The following is a 16352-nucleotide window of genomic DNA, read 5'->3' on the forward strand; positions in this document are numbered from 1 at the left end:
GTTGGCCACTACCCCTCATTATTCCTCAAGTTTAGTTTGGATCCGACAATTTGTTCTGGTACGCTTGCTACTAATGATAATAATTTACTCTCATTCACTGCCCCTCCTCCCCTCCTCCTCCTTAAAGATCGTAGTACGTCTAAATATCCAAAGGCCTAACCGGGACCCTAACTCGAATTTACTATCAAGTTTGGGCAAGTTCAATTTATCCGTTCTTAGGGATGTGCTGCTGAAAAGATTCGAATCTCCTCTCTTTCCCTCCCTCTCCTTTGCCTATGAATCCAATCGAAGCTAGACTTTTCAGTTATGCGCTGGGTATAAAATTTGGAACACCAATAAATATCAATTACAAAAGTTATTAAAAACATGGAAATAATTGTCCCAAAGTTGTATCTCAAGTATGATTTTCTCTCATCTTCTAAGTTCTTATGAATGTTTTGCCAAAATTAAAATTTCATAGTAAAGAAATAGAAATTCGGGATTTGACAATCGACATTTCAGAATCGTTCCGGAAATTAAGCTGAAATACAGAAATTCTGTGCTGGGTGCTCGAAAAGTTATTATCATGTTTTTATACCAGGGCTGTATCTATTTTTTTTGTGGGAGGGGGGGGGGGGGTCACAAAGGAATTTTTTCTTATTGAAAAAGAAATTAAGCTTATTAAAAAAAAAACTTTAAAAACATATTTTTTTTTCATTTTTCTTACGTTTTTCGAGTCGGACAAACCTTTCTTTTGGTGGGAAATGGGGGGGGGGTTCAAACCCCCTACCCCTCTGGACATGGCCTTATTCCATACGGATTTAATATTGCATGATCCTGCTGAAGTTTGCTTTTAGAGCAACAACATTTTCGATAGATAAGTGAAATTTTAGAATTTAGGGGTTGTTTTGGGAATTTTGCCTTAAAAATATATTGTTGAGTATAATCCAATTTCTATTTCTCTGGCAATCGATGTATTGTAATTGATGTGATGGAAACTGTTGTATGTATTAGCGAAATTGATGTGTGTATATTGGCAAAATCGATGTATTTTAAATTTAGGGTCAAGAGAAGTATACTAAGAAAACTATGTACTGTTCTGGATATCAAATAGAAATCACTAGAATAAATTATTCAATTAAATAATATTATTAAATGGTTTATTTATAATAATACAAGTAGCTAAACTAATGAATTAAGGACAAATGAATTAGTTACTTAATGAGTTATTTTTTATTAGGGATGGTTATTCCAGGGGCAGATCCAGGTGGAGGGGGAGGGGGAAGATCGACCCCCCCCCTCTAGACGGGCCATATTTTTTTACTGCACTTACGGAAGTCTGCATTAACGCATGTTCTAACTATTGTAACTAGACTATAAAACCTTTTAACATTGCGTTCATTCCACAGCTTTTCCACTATCAAGCTAGCCTCGAGTATTTTTTTGTCACCTGATAGCATAGCAACAGTTCACCCCGTAAATTTTAGCTAGTTCTTGCTTCCCTGTTTGATGTAAACATTGGAAGTGGGGTTGTGCACTGCAACCGGACCTGAAGTGTCAAAACAAACATTTCGTTCCAGTGTATAATGAAATTTGAATGTGCATGTGTCACGAGGATTTTCGTCGTTTAAGCGATATTGATGTTGGGAAAACACGGACAAAAGATTCTTGATAGCTTTGTCATTTCAAAGTATCGCAGAAGGGATAGTGTAACTGTAACAGCAAGTAGCTCTTCAATTAGTTCTGTTGGAAGTGGCGAACACGGGCAAATTCCATTGCAAATTCCAAACATTTTACAATCTTCTGTTAACCCTGTTAGTGTTCAGAGTGATCATCAAACAACATCCCGCCCCCTACCCTTTTTCTGGAAAACAATATTGGGATCCACATCGGTACAATACATGCCGTTGACGACCAAACAAATTGCGAGCTTCTGGAGAGGCCACGGAAACTCCTGATTGGATGCCAAATGCCGTATTCTGTTCATTTAAAGCGGGGGAAAGACGAAAAAAGGCACTTGAACGATTCTCATTTGCAGAGTTTCCACTGGCTTGTATATTCTGCTGCCCAGAGAGGCCTTTTTTGCAAATACTGCTCTCTTTTTGTAACTGGGGCTAGCGGGGTTCAAACAGACAGGTTCTCCTACAAAAGCTGGTCACAAAGCCTATCACAAAATTTGCTAAGTTACTGGGAAAAGATGGAGACCTGACAGTACATGATACTTCCCAGTACCATCATGACGCTGTAGAGGCTGGAAAGTCGTTTCTAAGAGCCTACCATTCTCCGCACAAATCTATGAATAATCGCAGCAACGAACAGCGAATGAAGCAAGTAAAAGAAAACTGTGAGAGGCTTAATCCGATTCTAGAAACAATCATATTTCTAGGAAGGCAGAATATTCCCCTGAGCAGCCATAAGGACAACTGAAAACATCAGGGAAAAATGCTACCTACATCAGCAAAACAACTCAAAACCAATTGATTGAGTGTTGTGCGAAAGAAGTTATAGGTGTCATTCTAGAACGAGTAAAGTCAGCAAGGTATTACAGCATCATTTTCGATGAGACAACAAATGTGTCACATTCATCGCAACTTAGTTTAGCTCTCTGCTATGCCTTCGATAACCATATACACGAGGACTTCATAGGTTTTGTTGACGTTCATCATGCCACCTTTGAGCCTTCCACTGCAGACAAAGAGCCGACTGTCAACGGAAAAGTTATTGGCCAGCTACTTATAAGCCTTTGAGAAGAAATGGGTTTGACTTTACTTGACTATGTTGGAATCGGTACGGATGGGTGTGCACTGATGGAATCAAATAACTTTGGTGCTGTAGTTGAAATTCAGAAAAAGGCTAAAAATACGTCTCGTTGTCCCTACTTTAACCACGCCCTGAACCTTTCTTTGCCAAGAAACTCAGTGTTTCGAGCATCAGAAATGCCATAGGCATTATAAAAGAAGTTGTTGCATTTTTTTTAATGCATCTGCGAAGAGAGATTACGTCTTGGCTAAGGTTCTAAAAGCTCAGCTCATTGGAATCAGCGAGACAAGGTGTATCGAGCGACAAAAGTCACTTATTCAGTTTGTGTCCGAACTTCCAAAAATCATCCAGTCTCTGGAACAAATTAGTCACTGGAGTGAATCAGCGACCGCTCCAAAGACAAAGACACTTGTCACAGCGTTACATAGTGTAAATTCGTGGTTTCCCTTCAGTGTCTACACAGTATTTGCGCTCTAACCTTGCCTCTTAGTAGACTATTCCAGAAGAAGACTTTGGACTTGGGTGGTGTCTATGGCCACGTTTCCGATCTTTTGGATGTTCTAGCAAAGCGACGGGAAACATGTGACGAAGAGTTCGCATTAGCATTCGAGCAAGTAAAAGAATTGTCAGATAAAATCCAATTGGCTGTTAAAGTTCCAAGGATTGCACAAAGACAGGTTCATCGAAATAATTCTCCTCATACTACGCCTGAAGTATATTATCGACATGTTGTTTTTATACCTATTCTTGACTCAGTCATAAGTGACTAAAAGAGCTGATTCTCAAGAGACACGATGAACTCTTTCTGGTTAACCGTAGTGCTGCCATCAAATATTGGGAATTGTACTGATGATTTGCTGCAATATTCCGTCAAAGAGATCTGTAGCATGTACGGTCAACTTCTCGGCTTAACCGCGCCGTCTACCTGGGCAACACTTATTTTGGCAGAGATGCATGTGTCGAGAAGTAGATGGCTTCGGGTTAAGAGAGAAGGAGGTATTTTTCCTAGTTCAGTGGAAGAAACTGCCAAGGAATGGGACAGACACCTATATCCTGATGTCAGCTCACTTCTTGATATTTTTATATCTCTTCCAGTGAGCGTGGCATCTGCCGAACGTAGCTTCTCAACTTTACGCAAACTGAAAACCTGGCTCAGAGAACAGATGGGGCAAACTAGACTCAGTGGTTTGGCCCTCCTTAATGTGCACCACGACATCGATATCAGAATTGACAGAGAAATCGACAGGTTTGCGAACAGTGGAGCCAGGAAGCTTGAATTTTGCTTGTAAACAGTTGTCAGTTGATCAAGTACAGTTTTTGTAATCATTATTGTAATATATGAAAACCAGGTTTTCGTTAAAGAAGAGACCGCCAGGGGAACTTGGAACCTGAAAAATAAAGTCAGCCTTGTGGCTGATGTTTTCGGTAAGAATCCCCCCCCCCTTCAACGAAAGGTTGGATCCGTCCCTGGGTTATTCAGTCTTTCCATTTGATTTAACCTAGTTTAAATATATTTATAGGATTCTTAAAATGTTCAATGGTAAAGGAGCTACAAGAGGTGGTAGATTTCAAGCAAAGGTCAGGTTAGGTTAGGTCAGGAAGGTACTTGAATTTCTGAAGGAAGAGTCATTTTTGTTATATCTGAATAATATTTTTGAGCTGTATTTATAAATTTTTCCCAGAATAACCAGATGAAAGAGTATCACATTTGATGATTTTTTTTAAATATCACTGCTAGGGAAATAACAGATTAAATGACTTGAAAACCTTGTATAGCACGTGTCAGGGTCGTTTTCTGAAGCATACAACCTAACTATAGGAATTGTATTACTACATGGGAGGAAGACGGGTCCTTAAAACTGTGGGTGAAGGGGTAAACGGGGCAACGTTCATATATTTTTCAAAAATGAGTTAGATATTGGGGAAATTATGTTTATCAAAGAACAAAAATATGTACAGAAATATTCATATAAAATGTTTAGGAGACTTTATTTCGTACTACAAGAAAGTTTTTAAGGACAAAAAACAATTCTGTAAGCAAATAGGGAGTTGTCATCAACAATAGCCGTGAGCCTGGGGAGCTTATGGCTCGACAAATTCTTACGTAACACCTGAATCTGAGATTAATGGTCCTCATGGTCCTAGTTCTGGTGATGGCAAAGCACCTACTGCAAGAAGACAATTAATAATGAAACTGGACTATAAGAAAGAATACCGTTAAAGAAATTTGATGAAATTTGTCAAGCGTGAGATCTTATAAGGTGGTGCGACTATAAAATTATTAATTATGTCAATATTTGACTATTTTTGCTTTAAAAATGATATTTTGAGCAGTCTTTATAGCAAACATCGAAAACAGAACTGAAAAAATGTCTTTATAGCAAAAATTGAAAACAAAACTGACAACATGTCTTTATAGCAAAAACTGAAAACGAAACTGAAAATATATCGGCTCAGCCTTCAAAAATTTACCCCTCCCCCCAATCAGAAAAGATTTCGTAAGAAATGCATCCAGCATAAAGTAACCCCCCGCCCCGGTAAGTCCCCTCCAGACAATTCCATCCTCGCTGAAAATCCCCCTCCCCGTAAAATTTATTGCAGACAGTTGAGTCTGAAAAATTATCCTGGCCATACTTTCATTTGTAAAAGACTTTAATTGCTAATGGTTTTACCGATCAATTTGGAAATAGCCCCTTCCATAGGATTTTTACTGGAAACCAAAACGCGTAGGTAGTGGCACCTGGATAATTCCCTGGAACATATCCACATGCAAAATTGAGTTGACAAAGATAATGTAAGACAATTAAAAAGAATTCTGTACAGGAATTCTGTTAAATTCCCCAGGGTTTAAATATCCCCCCGAATTTTAACCACCACCACCCCCGAGATTTTTTCCCTGAGGGATATTCCCCCAATGAAAATCAACCCCAAGCACAAAATACCCCCACCCCAAAATAAAATTAATGTCTGTATACATCGCAACAAAAAATTCTATGCATAAACAATGGTCAAAATTCATAGCTTACAGGCCTCTCCCCAAAGACTGCGGGGGTCATTTTACCTCTAGTTATTTCAATTATACTAAACAAAAAAGCTATCTCAATATCTCTATCAGATAATTGTGGGAAAAAAATGGGCGTGGGAAGGGGGCCAGTTACTCTCCAATATTTTTGGTCACTTAAACAGGGCAATAGAACTTTTAATTTTCGTTCGAATGGGACCCCTCCCGATCTTCTATGACTGTTATTTCAATACGATCACCCCTCGGAATAGTAAATAAAAAGAACAACAAATAAAGCTACTGTCAACCGTATTTAGGGTTTCTATTGTATTTTTTGGAAAACTTTTACTCTGTGGGCTAGGTTACATAGTACTTGATATTGTTCCAACTCTAATCTGGACGCTAATGAGCCAAAGCTCCAATCCTGTTTTTACATGGCTAACTAGAAAGTGAGATCGAATAACTGAAAATTATAGTTTCTATCAGTGGCTCAAGCCTTGCTCTTTTTTCTGATGCTTAAATTTGTCTAGATGTCTCAATATCTTTATCAACTGAGCATTTTCTATTGGTCATTATCTTCATGAAATAATTTGTTCTTAACCTGGAATCTCCATAATAAACGATTTTCTAAGGTGTTCCAATTTCTCCATTATTATTTTCCATGTAAAAAACCCATTTCTAATCAAATGACCAGCAATGACATACCTATGTGACGCACTTACTTCATTTGGGAAAAAACGCAAACTTTAGTCGTCCTAGCACGTCCAGAAGCACTGAATTCGTCAAAGCAATGGAACCCCCCCTAACTCACCCAAAGAGAGTGGATCCAGTCTGTTTACGTCAATCACCTTATCTAAAACATTTGCTTATTCTACCTACCAAGTTTCATCCCGATCTCTCCACTATAAGCGTTTTCCAAGATTTTTGGGCATTTTTTCTAGTTTTTCTGAATTACCGAATTAGGTCCCCTGTCCCCAAACTCCCCCAAAGAGAGCAGATCCGGTCCGGTTATGTCAATCACGTACCTAGGACTTGTGCTAATTATTCCCATCAAGTTTCATCCTGATCTCTCGCCTCTAAGCGTTTTTTAAGATTTCAGGCTCCGCCCCCCACAATGTCCCCCAATTACACTGGATCCGGTTGGGATTTAAAATAAGAGATCTGAGTTACGAGGTCCTTCTAAATGTACAATTTCATTAAGATCCAATCACTCCTTCGTTTGTTAAAATACCTCATTTTTTTCCAATTTGTCAGAATTAACCCCCCACCCCTAACACCCCCAAAGAGAATGGATTCGTTTAGGTTATGTCAATCACGCATTTAGGACTTGTGCATGTTTTCCTATCAAGTTTCATCTCGATCCCTAAACTCTAAGCGTTTTCAAGATTTTAGGTTTCTCCCTCCAACTCCCCCCAAGTTTACTGAATCCGGTCGGGTTTTAAAATAAGAGCTCTAAAACACGATATTCTTCTAAACATCAAATTTCATTAATATCCGATGACCCGTTCGTAAGTTAAAAATACCTCATTTTTTTCTAATTTTTCCAGATTAAGCGTCCGCCCGATCCCCCCTCCCCCAGATGGTAGAATCGGAGAAACGACTATTTCTAATTTAATTTGGTCTGGTCCCTGATACGCCTGCCAAATTTCATCGTCCTAGCTAATCTGGAAGTTCCCAAAACTAGCAAAACCGGGACCAACCGACAAAATTTGCGATCGCTATATGTCACTTGGTAAATACCAAGTTCCATAAAAAAAAAAGGAAAAAAAAATCACCATCATCCCAAATCATCATAACCATCATCACCATCATAACCAAAATTACTGGGGAAAAAAGAATATGAATTGACAATTTAATATTGTATACTGGTATTTATTTAAGAAAGTCTTTATAATTTTGGATCTATTAACTGCAATTAAGGAGCGAAATTAAAACTTAAAACGATCAGAGATAATTCTGTATATGAAAGGGGTTGTCCCCTCCTCAACACCTCGCTTGTTACGGTAAAGATCGACCCTTTCTCACAACTCTACTTTTTAAAACAATAAAAAACTTTTCAGCGTTTACTATTAAATAGACTTTCGTTTACTATTGAGTCGGGTCGCTCCTTTTTTACAGTTCGTTACCAGGAACTGTTTGATTTGTTACCACGAACTGTTCGATAAATTTTACGTCAGGTGATTGTGTTGACAAGGTCGTTTCCAAAATTTTTCGCAGAGTAGGGGGAGTTGTGGGGGCAGCCGAGAAAAACTTTAAAAAATGCATTAAAAATGTATTTATATTCTTTTTGTTCACGTTTTTATAAGTATGGATAACGTTTCAAGAGGGGGGATCAAATCCCCGAACTAACCCCCCTCCCTGGGATACAGCCTTGTATTTTGATCGTCAATTGACTAATTAATTAATAAAAACTCATATTTTAGATCGGTTCAGGCTAAAAAATGTACCTTTACTTTTCACTCAAAGGCAGATGTTTTAAAAATTTATGCAAAAAAAAGTCTAAGCATCGTGATGACTATAATATTTTTTTTCTTTCTTTTGATTTTAATTTCGATTGCTGTGTCTGTATGCGCTGAGCAGTTAAATCGATTAATATCCCAGATCCGATTCAATGAAAAAAAAAATCTCTTTTGTCATATACAATTTTCTGATCCAGTTGATTTGAATTTTCGTGAAGGCAACATCTGACAAGGTAAATTTTATTTCTTGATTTATTTGTTCAGAGAATTGTTTGGTTTAATTTGTTTGGTTGAGAGAAGAAGATAAGGTGAAAATATTCATATTTGAGTCTTAATGGCTAGTATCTTTTTTCTGTTTATTGTAAACTATTGGAGAAAGTTAAAACTAATGTAGAATGACTACTTTGACTTTCGTATGAGAAGGGGATAGGGTAAATAAATACAATCTCAGATAATTAAGGCAAGAAAAAGTGAATAGATCAGTTGATGCCTCATTCATACTTTTTCCAAATTCAATTACTTCTTCTGGAGCAAATTCCCTTTTTGAGCTTACAAAGGGGCTAAAGTGCCGACACTCAAGTTCTTTGTTCATTGAAGCACTGTAGAACTGGTTTCTTTCGCTAGTTTCTTTCAGCTTAGCATGGGGCAAGACAAGTGACAGAATAAAAGGGAAGTTGGGGCTATATATTTGCATATTATGATATGGGAGTGGAGGTAAAGAATTTGCTCAGTTTGAAGTTAGAAAACAATTCTTATTTTATAATATGCATAATAATTGAACTTAGCCCATTGTACGTGCAAACCCGTAATATTTTACCCCCCCCCATCCCTAATGTACAAACATATTGCCCAATTGTTTTCAAAGTAACGGCGAAACTAACGAAGAAAGTGATCTCGATTTCATATTTCGTTTTAAGATTCAATGTCGGTTTTTACTTTCAGTCAAAGAATTATTTTGTATTCGATTGGAAGTGATGGTAACAATTTAGCACATCTTGAATTAAGAAAGCTGAAACTAATTGTATGCTTTGAATAATGGCTTCAACCTAATGAAGAAAGAACCCTGGCCTTAGTAACCAAAGGGCTTATAGCTCTTTACTCTTAGGCTTATAGTAGTTCAAAAATACATTTGTTCAGTCCCGACGGTTCCAGTGTTTATTTGGAATAATTTCAGTTTGTTTAAAATTTCAATATCAGTCTTGGCTTTCATTTGAGTAAAATTGTTTTCTTTTATGTTAAATATCATATTGAAGCTATGTTTTCAGCTATGTTCGGTAGTTTTTCATATTTTTACATATTTGAAAGAGAAAGCCTTTTTCCAGCTTTTCCATCAATTTGAAATGCTAAAGTGTGTATGTTGAATATGGTATATAGGATATGCAATTACTTAAGACAGGCTTTGATCTTGTAACACTGAATGGTTACCATTACCTCTTATGAAACAAAACAGGCATTTTATTTTAAAAGAACACAAAACGCGACATTAAATCTTAGAGCCTGAGTCTATCATGTATAAGAGGCGACGACCTCACCTCACCACACCCAATCTCATTTCTGAATTATTTGAGTTAACTTTGACTAAGGATTGCCACAATGAATTTTGGAGGGTGGCAATTATATACAGTTAATATTTATATTTTCATTTGCGAATCGCTATAAAAAACTGAAAAAATGAAAATTTTATTCCGTTTAGTGGTTGAGAAAGAAAAGCGATAAAAAGAAGTGAGCTTGGCTTGTAATAGACCTATGATCATATCATGTGGAGGGCCGAACAACCAAGCAGCCGAATACATTGAGCAATATGAACAGAAGTAGGTGACAGAAGGTTGACCTTGGCCATTTCTGTTTGCTCTAATGTGTTTGTCGTCATGGGCATAATCAAGGTTTTTCATAAGAATATTAGATAAACCTAAAGGGGAAGTGCTGTTTTAGTCCCTGATTTAGCAACAACAGGGGGATATAATCGCAGAGAAGTAAGCTTTTCCCATGACAGTACCATTGTTTTTTCCTGTTTTCTCCTGTTTTCTCCTGGAAAAACCAATCCATTTTCCAGGAGAAAACAGGGTTGTTTTAGTCCCTGCCTTAGCAACAGCAGGAGGATATACTCACAGAGAAGTAAGCTTTGGTGGCTTTCTAGACTTTCCCCATTCTAAGACTATCAACTAAAAAAATAACTATACCCCTCTTACCTTGGATTGTGTGATTCGATCCAAAAGACAAATAACGGTTGATGTCAGTCAGTTTACGGTAAATTGAAAGACTAGCTCATTATTATTACTGTGATTTTTTTCTAAGAATAAATACGAATAAAAGATTCGATTTGGCTATAAAAACGCATTCAATTTCAGTAAAACAATTATACTACATGACAAGATGTAAAAAACAATGGTTTCCTTTCATAAAAGCAAATTTAGTTTTCTTGGCCCACTTACTGCAGGAGTATCTATCACCTCTTCTGTATTGCAGGATACATCACCGTGAATGTTCTAACCTGCAAGGCCATTTAGTTAAGTATATGCCATTCAATTCCTTAGAAATCTTTTCACTCTTCTTAACGTGGAAAAGGTCCTTTCAGCCTTGTTGGTAGAAACTGCCAGTGAAGCAAAATTTTCGATTGCACATTGGGGCAAAAAGCTACTGACAACCGCATTTAGGGTTTCTATTGTATTTTTTGGAAAACTTTTACTCTGTGGGCTAGGTTACACAGTACTTGAGCTTGTTCCAACTCTAATCTGGACGCTAATGAGCCAAAGTTCCAATCCTATTTTTACATGGCTGACTAGAAAGTGAGATTGAATAACTGAAAATTATAGCTTCTATCAGTGGCTCAAGTCTGGGTCTTTTTTTGATGCTTAAATTTGTCTAAATGTCTCCATATCTTTATCAACTGAGCATTTTCTATTGTTCATTATCTTCATGGAATAATTTGTTCTTAATCTGGAATCTCCATAATTAACGATTTTCTAAGGTGTTCAAATTTCTCCATTATTATTTTCCATGTAGAAAACCCATTTCTAATCAAATGACCAGCAATGACATACCTATATGACGCACTTACTTCATCTGGGACAAAACGCAAACTTTAGTCGTCCTAGCACGTCCAGAAGCACTGAATTCGTCAAAGCACTGGAACCCCCCCCCTAACTCCCCAAAAGAGAGTGGATCAAGTCTGTTTACGTCAATCACCGTATCTAATACTTTTGTTTATTCTACCTACCAAGTTTCATCCCGATCTCTCCACTATAAGCGTTTTCCAAGATTTTGGGCCATTTTTTCTAGTTTTTCCGAATTACCGAATTAGGTCCCCTGCCCCCAAACTCCCCCAAAGAGAGCAGATCCAGTCCGGTTATGTCAATCACGAACCTAGGACTTGTGCTAATTCTTCCCATCAAGTTTCATCCTGATCCCTCGCCTCTAAGCGTTTTCCGAGATTTCAGGCCCCCCCCCCACAATGTCCCCCAATGACACTGGATCCGGTTGGGATTTAAAATAAGAGATCTGAGTTACGAGGTCCTTCTAAATATACTATTTCATTAAGATCCAAACGCTCCTTCGTTAGTTAAAATACCTCATTTTTTTCAATTTGTCAGAATTAATCCCCCACCCCTAACACCCCCGAAGAGAGCGAATTCGTTCAGGTTATGCAAATCACACATATAGGACTTGTGCATATTTTTCCATCAAGTTTCATGTCGATCCCTCCACTCTAAGCGTTTTCAAGATTTTAGGTTTCTCCCTCCAACTCCCCCCAATTTTACTGAATCCGGTCGGGTTTTAAAATAAGAGCTCTAAAACACGATATCCTTCTAAACATCAAATTCCATTAACATCCGATCACCCGTCCGTAAGTTAAAAATACCTCATTTTTTCTAATTTTTCCAGATTAACCGTCCGCCCGATCCCTCCCCCCCTTCAGATGGTAGATTAGTGGATAGTCAAACAATTTTTAATAAAAAAAAGCAAACAAGTGCTTCCTTTATTGACTACTACTACTAATACTATTGACAACTCACCCCATCACCATGCCGCCTGAGGCAAAAACGGCTACGCACGCTCCTCCACCATCCCAGTCTATTCAAATCCTTCTCCTTAACACCCTTCCGGGAATTACCCATTCCCCTTAAATATTTCTTTATGACATCCTCTCACCCCAACCGCGGATGACCTGCCTTCTGTTTAGCGCTAGACGGTTGGTTGAAAAGGACAATCTTTATCAGTCTGTCATCTTTCATCCGCAGAACTTGCTTTAGCCATCTCAACCTTTTTCTCATTATAGCCCTAGAAAGCGGGATTGAACCACAATTTTAGTACAGTCTACTGTTTGAAACACGGCCTGTCATCCGGGTACCCAGAACAATCTGTTGGCAATTTCTCTGAAAATTAACAAGCAAATCTTCATCCGCTCTTCGGAGCACCCATGCTCTGAAAATTGTACATGAAAATTGTATCGTGTATATGAGCACCCCCTCATATACATAATAGAAATATACGAATATAGAAGTTCGTTACGTAAGTTAATTTGTAAGTTATGTATATTTTTTACTAATAAAAACTTTCGTTAAAAATTAAAAATTCTAGTTGCCTTTTTAAGCAACCGAAGAATTGGAGGGCAACTAGGCCTTCTCTCCCATCCCTTTTCTCAAAACCATCTTATCAAAACTAAGAGAAAGCCATTTAGCAAAAAAAAAAAAAAATTAATACGCAAATTTCGTTTTAATTATTCATTTGCGGAGAGCCAAAATAAAAACATACATTAATTAAAAAACGTTCAGAAATTAAATAAAAAAACAAGTTTTTTTCACTGAAAGTAAGGAGCGACGTTAAAACTTAAAACGAACAGAAATTACTCCGTGTATGAAAGGGTCTTTTCCTCCCTCAACGTCCCGCTCTTTACGCTAAGGTTATTTACTGTTTAATAAAGTAGAATTGAGAGAAAGAGTAAAACTTCAGCGTAAAGAGCGGGACGTTGAGGGGAAACAGCCCCGTTCATACACGGAAATTTGAGAATTGACCTATTTGATTAGAGTTAATGGCAGTATTTGGATGACAAAAGTGGGTCTTTTTACCTCGTAAAATTACCATAGGTTTTTTTTCACCTGGTTCATTCCTTCTATCGTGATTGAAAGATGAGTCACTAAGAGTTCCAAATCGATCATCCAGTCTCCAAACAAAACAGGGGTACTCTTTGACAGATATTCGTGGCAATTTGTTAATTATTATTTATTGTTTGTAATACATGAACCTACTTAAACTAAAACTTTGAAAATACTCATTTGCGAAGAGAACCCCCCCCTCTTCCTTTTAATTAAATTCTTTATTCATCTGTTCGTGTAAAAATGGATTTTTTCACTACAAATAGTGATTATACTCTTAACATGTTCTTAAAAGAGCCAAACTAGGGGAAAAGTCAAATATAATGATTTTCTTTATTGCTAATGGTGTTTATTCTATTTTAGGTAAAAGAATACGCATACGCGTTTGGGAATCATCTATTGTACTTTCTAATGGAGAGCTCTAATCAAACATCTCAAAAGTCACGCCCTCTCTCATATGTCAACATCTCCTTTTCAGTCAACGGATATTCGGAATTAACTTGTTATAACTCTGATATCAGAAGAGAACTAAGGTCCCAGGAAAATAGTTTAGACCGGTTACCTTTGCTGTTAAACAAAAGCAGGGATGGTAGGCCTCTCAGACCTGGGGAAATACCTTCCGTTCCGTTAACTATTCTTGGTGACCTTCTTAGTCCTGTTGCTGTTATGGAGTTAAATAATAAGTTTTCAAGAGGAAATCCAACTCATCCTCCGTCAAAATGTAGTGGGCCTCTGAGAAGCAAAAGTGTTGATAGAGGTTATTTGAGAAAAGAAAGAAGTGAAAGACAGACATTTTTTTCATCATTTTTAAATAACAATAACGATGAAGCTGGTGTTGAAATACCCATAGTTAGAGTGAATGAAGTTTACATCCCCGAGAGAGGTAGAGTGAGAAATAGGATAGATCATAAAGAGGGGAATTTTAGGACCTTAGAAGTTCCTTTCGTAACCCCTGTAAGTGATACTGACAATGGAAATACTAGCCATTCAACTGGAAAGAAAAATTTTATCGAGCAACGAATAGGAAGACTTTATGGACCTGGAGCTTTGGCTAGAAATTATTTGACCCCTGTCAAAGCACAAAAAAAATCCACTGTTAAATCCAGTTCTGTTAGTGATACTAAGGAAGAAAAAGTTGAAAATTCTATGAAAGGCTGTGCTACGCCCCCTGTCTTCAGACATTTAAGACAAAAATTCCTTGAAAAATTACCTGTCAAAAGAACATCCCCGGTGAAACCAGTTAGGAAATTATTCCCACCTCAAGAGACACAGTCACTTCCTCTAACTTCTGAAGTTGATGGAACGTCGATTGAAAGTAAAAGACAAGCAGCAGAGATTTTGGTGAAGAGTTTGGATGTTGAGGCATCTACTGTATTTACTGATTTTCCATAAATTTTTAAAGGTAAGGGGAACAATTCTTAAAGGCTGGGTTTGTTTCATCTTATCCTAGGCTTTCCTGGCCTAGATTGATTCATTGGTACTATAACTAGCCTAGAGTAGTTGGAAATACTCCTTTTTGTTTAAAATGGAAATGGTAATATACTCTAAAAAAGAAAAGAAAAAGGAAACGGAAAAAAAGGAAAATCGTTTTTTGTGCATTTGTGCTTTCCAAAAAAAGAAATAAAACTAAGAGCCTGTTCTTGTCGAAACTCGGGCCATTTAAGTATGTATTACAATTCACCCCCTTTTGTCTTTAACCTTAAAAGGTGGAAGTTACACGTAAATTTAATGATATATCTTAATAAAAAAGATGTATTGTTGTATTAATAAAAATGGCCATCAATCGAAACACGTCGCTTAAGAGCATGAAAGGTTCAGCTCACTTAACAGCCATTATCAACAAAAATTCTACTTTCTTGTTAGTAAAGTAGTTCTACGAGCCATCTTAGCCGAGTGGTTAGCGCGCTAGAGTTGAAATCCTTTGTCTGTGAAGACGGGGATTCAATTCCTGGTGTCTCTAGTTATAAGATTTAGGAAGGAGGGATCAGTGGCATGACTCTCAAGGCCTTACCCAGATTTTACTCTGCTCTAACGGGATTCCTGAGGAAATCTTGGGAAGGTAAATAGGAAAGTTTTGTAAAAGTACAGGTTGGCTGGCCCCAAATTGCACTTTCAGACAGAAGGGCCATAAAATGGAATTCAGCCCCTCTGGTAGAGAATGTAAGTCCAATGCCATGTTCTTTACCTTTTAATTTCACTAACCAAGAGAGGCTTGGTGGACTTGCATTTGGTCTTGTTAAAATTCATTTTAATTCTTTTTTATAGCGATTGTAAGAGCTTGGTTAATATTATCTTTAATCTACGTGGAAAAGAGCAATCGAACACAAAGCTTAACAACATAATATTCGCATAAGATTTCATAAATTCGTACAGAGGTTTTAACGATTAGAAGCTAAACTACGTGCAAAGAAAATCACTCAATCACTCAAGAAAATTCTTCGATGGGTCTGGGGGCAACGGCCACGCTGTTGATTACTATTCACAAAAAGGTAACCAAAATATAATCAAAATAAGGTTTGTTTCTCTGATTTTGTCAGTTTTGTCTTCGTATCTTAATTTTTCCTTTAACCTTATTTTTGTCTGGGCAATACCCATAAAACTGTTGTTAAATTACCCTTAAAACTGCCCCAGAAGTTAGCCGAAAAAGTGCTGATCTTTCATTTAAAGCTTTAATTTTGGCAGTGACTTCTTGCGGCTTCTCCAAAGCAGTGGAATAAGGGGACCTAAAATCTTGGAAAACGCTTAGAGTGGAGAGATGGGGATGAAACTTGGTGGGGAAAATAAGCACAAGTCCTAGATATGGGATTGGCATAACCGGAACGGATCTGCTCTCTTTGGAGGATTTGGGGGGGGAGAATTCTAAAAAATTAGAAAAAAGGAGGTATTTTTGACTTACTAAAGAGTGATCGTATCTTAACTAAATTTCATATTTAGAAGGATCTCAAAACTCAGATCTCTTATTTTATATCCCAACTTGATCTAGAGTCATTAGGGGGGGGGGACCGCAAATCTTGGAAAATGCTTAAAGCGGAGAGATCAAGACGAAACTTGGTGGAAAGA

The 16352-nt window shown here is 37.4% G+C and overlaps 2 protein-coding genes across 2 annotated transcripts in view; one reads left to right on the top strand and one right to left on the bottom strand.

Annotated features, from left to right (window-relative positions):
* LOC136032021 (uncharacterized) overlaps positions 1 to 16352 on the bottom strand; it is a 107382-nt gene that overhangs the window by 73533 nt on the left and 17497 nt on the right. The window lies entirely within an intron of this gene.
* Positions 8356 to 14694, top strand: LOC136032011 (uncharacterized). The gene is made up of 2 exons (XM_065712081.1): positions 8356 to 8432; positions 13656 to 14694. Exon 2 carries the CDS (start codon positions 13704 to 13706, stop codon positions 14682 to 14684), a length of 981 nt encoding a protein of 326 aa, XP_065568153.1. The 5' UTR covers positions 8356 to 8432; positions 13656 to 13703; the 3' UTR covers positions 14685 to 14694.

The sequence above is a fragment of the Artemia franciscana genome, chromosome 1 (genome assembly GCF_032884065.1).
Source record: "Artemia franciscana chromosome 1, ASM3288406v1, whole genome shotgun sequence".
Taxonomy (NCBI): Eukaryota; Metazoa; Arthropoda; class Branchiopoda; order Anostraca; family Artemiidae; genus Artemia; species Artemia franciscana.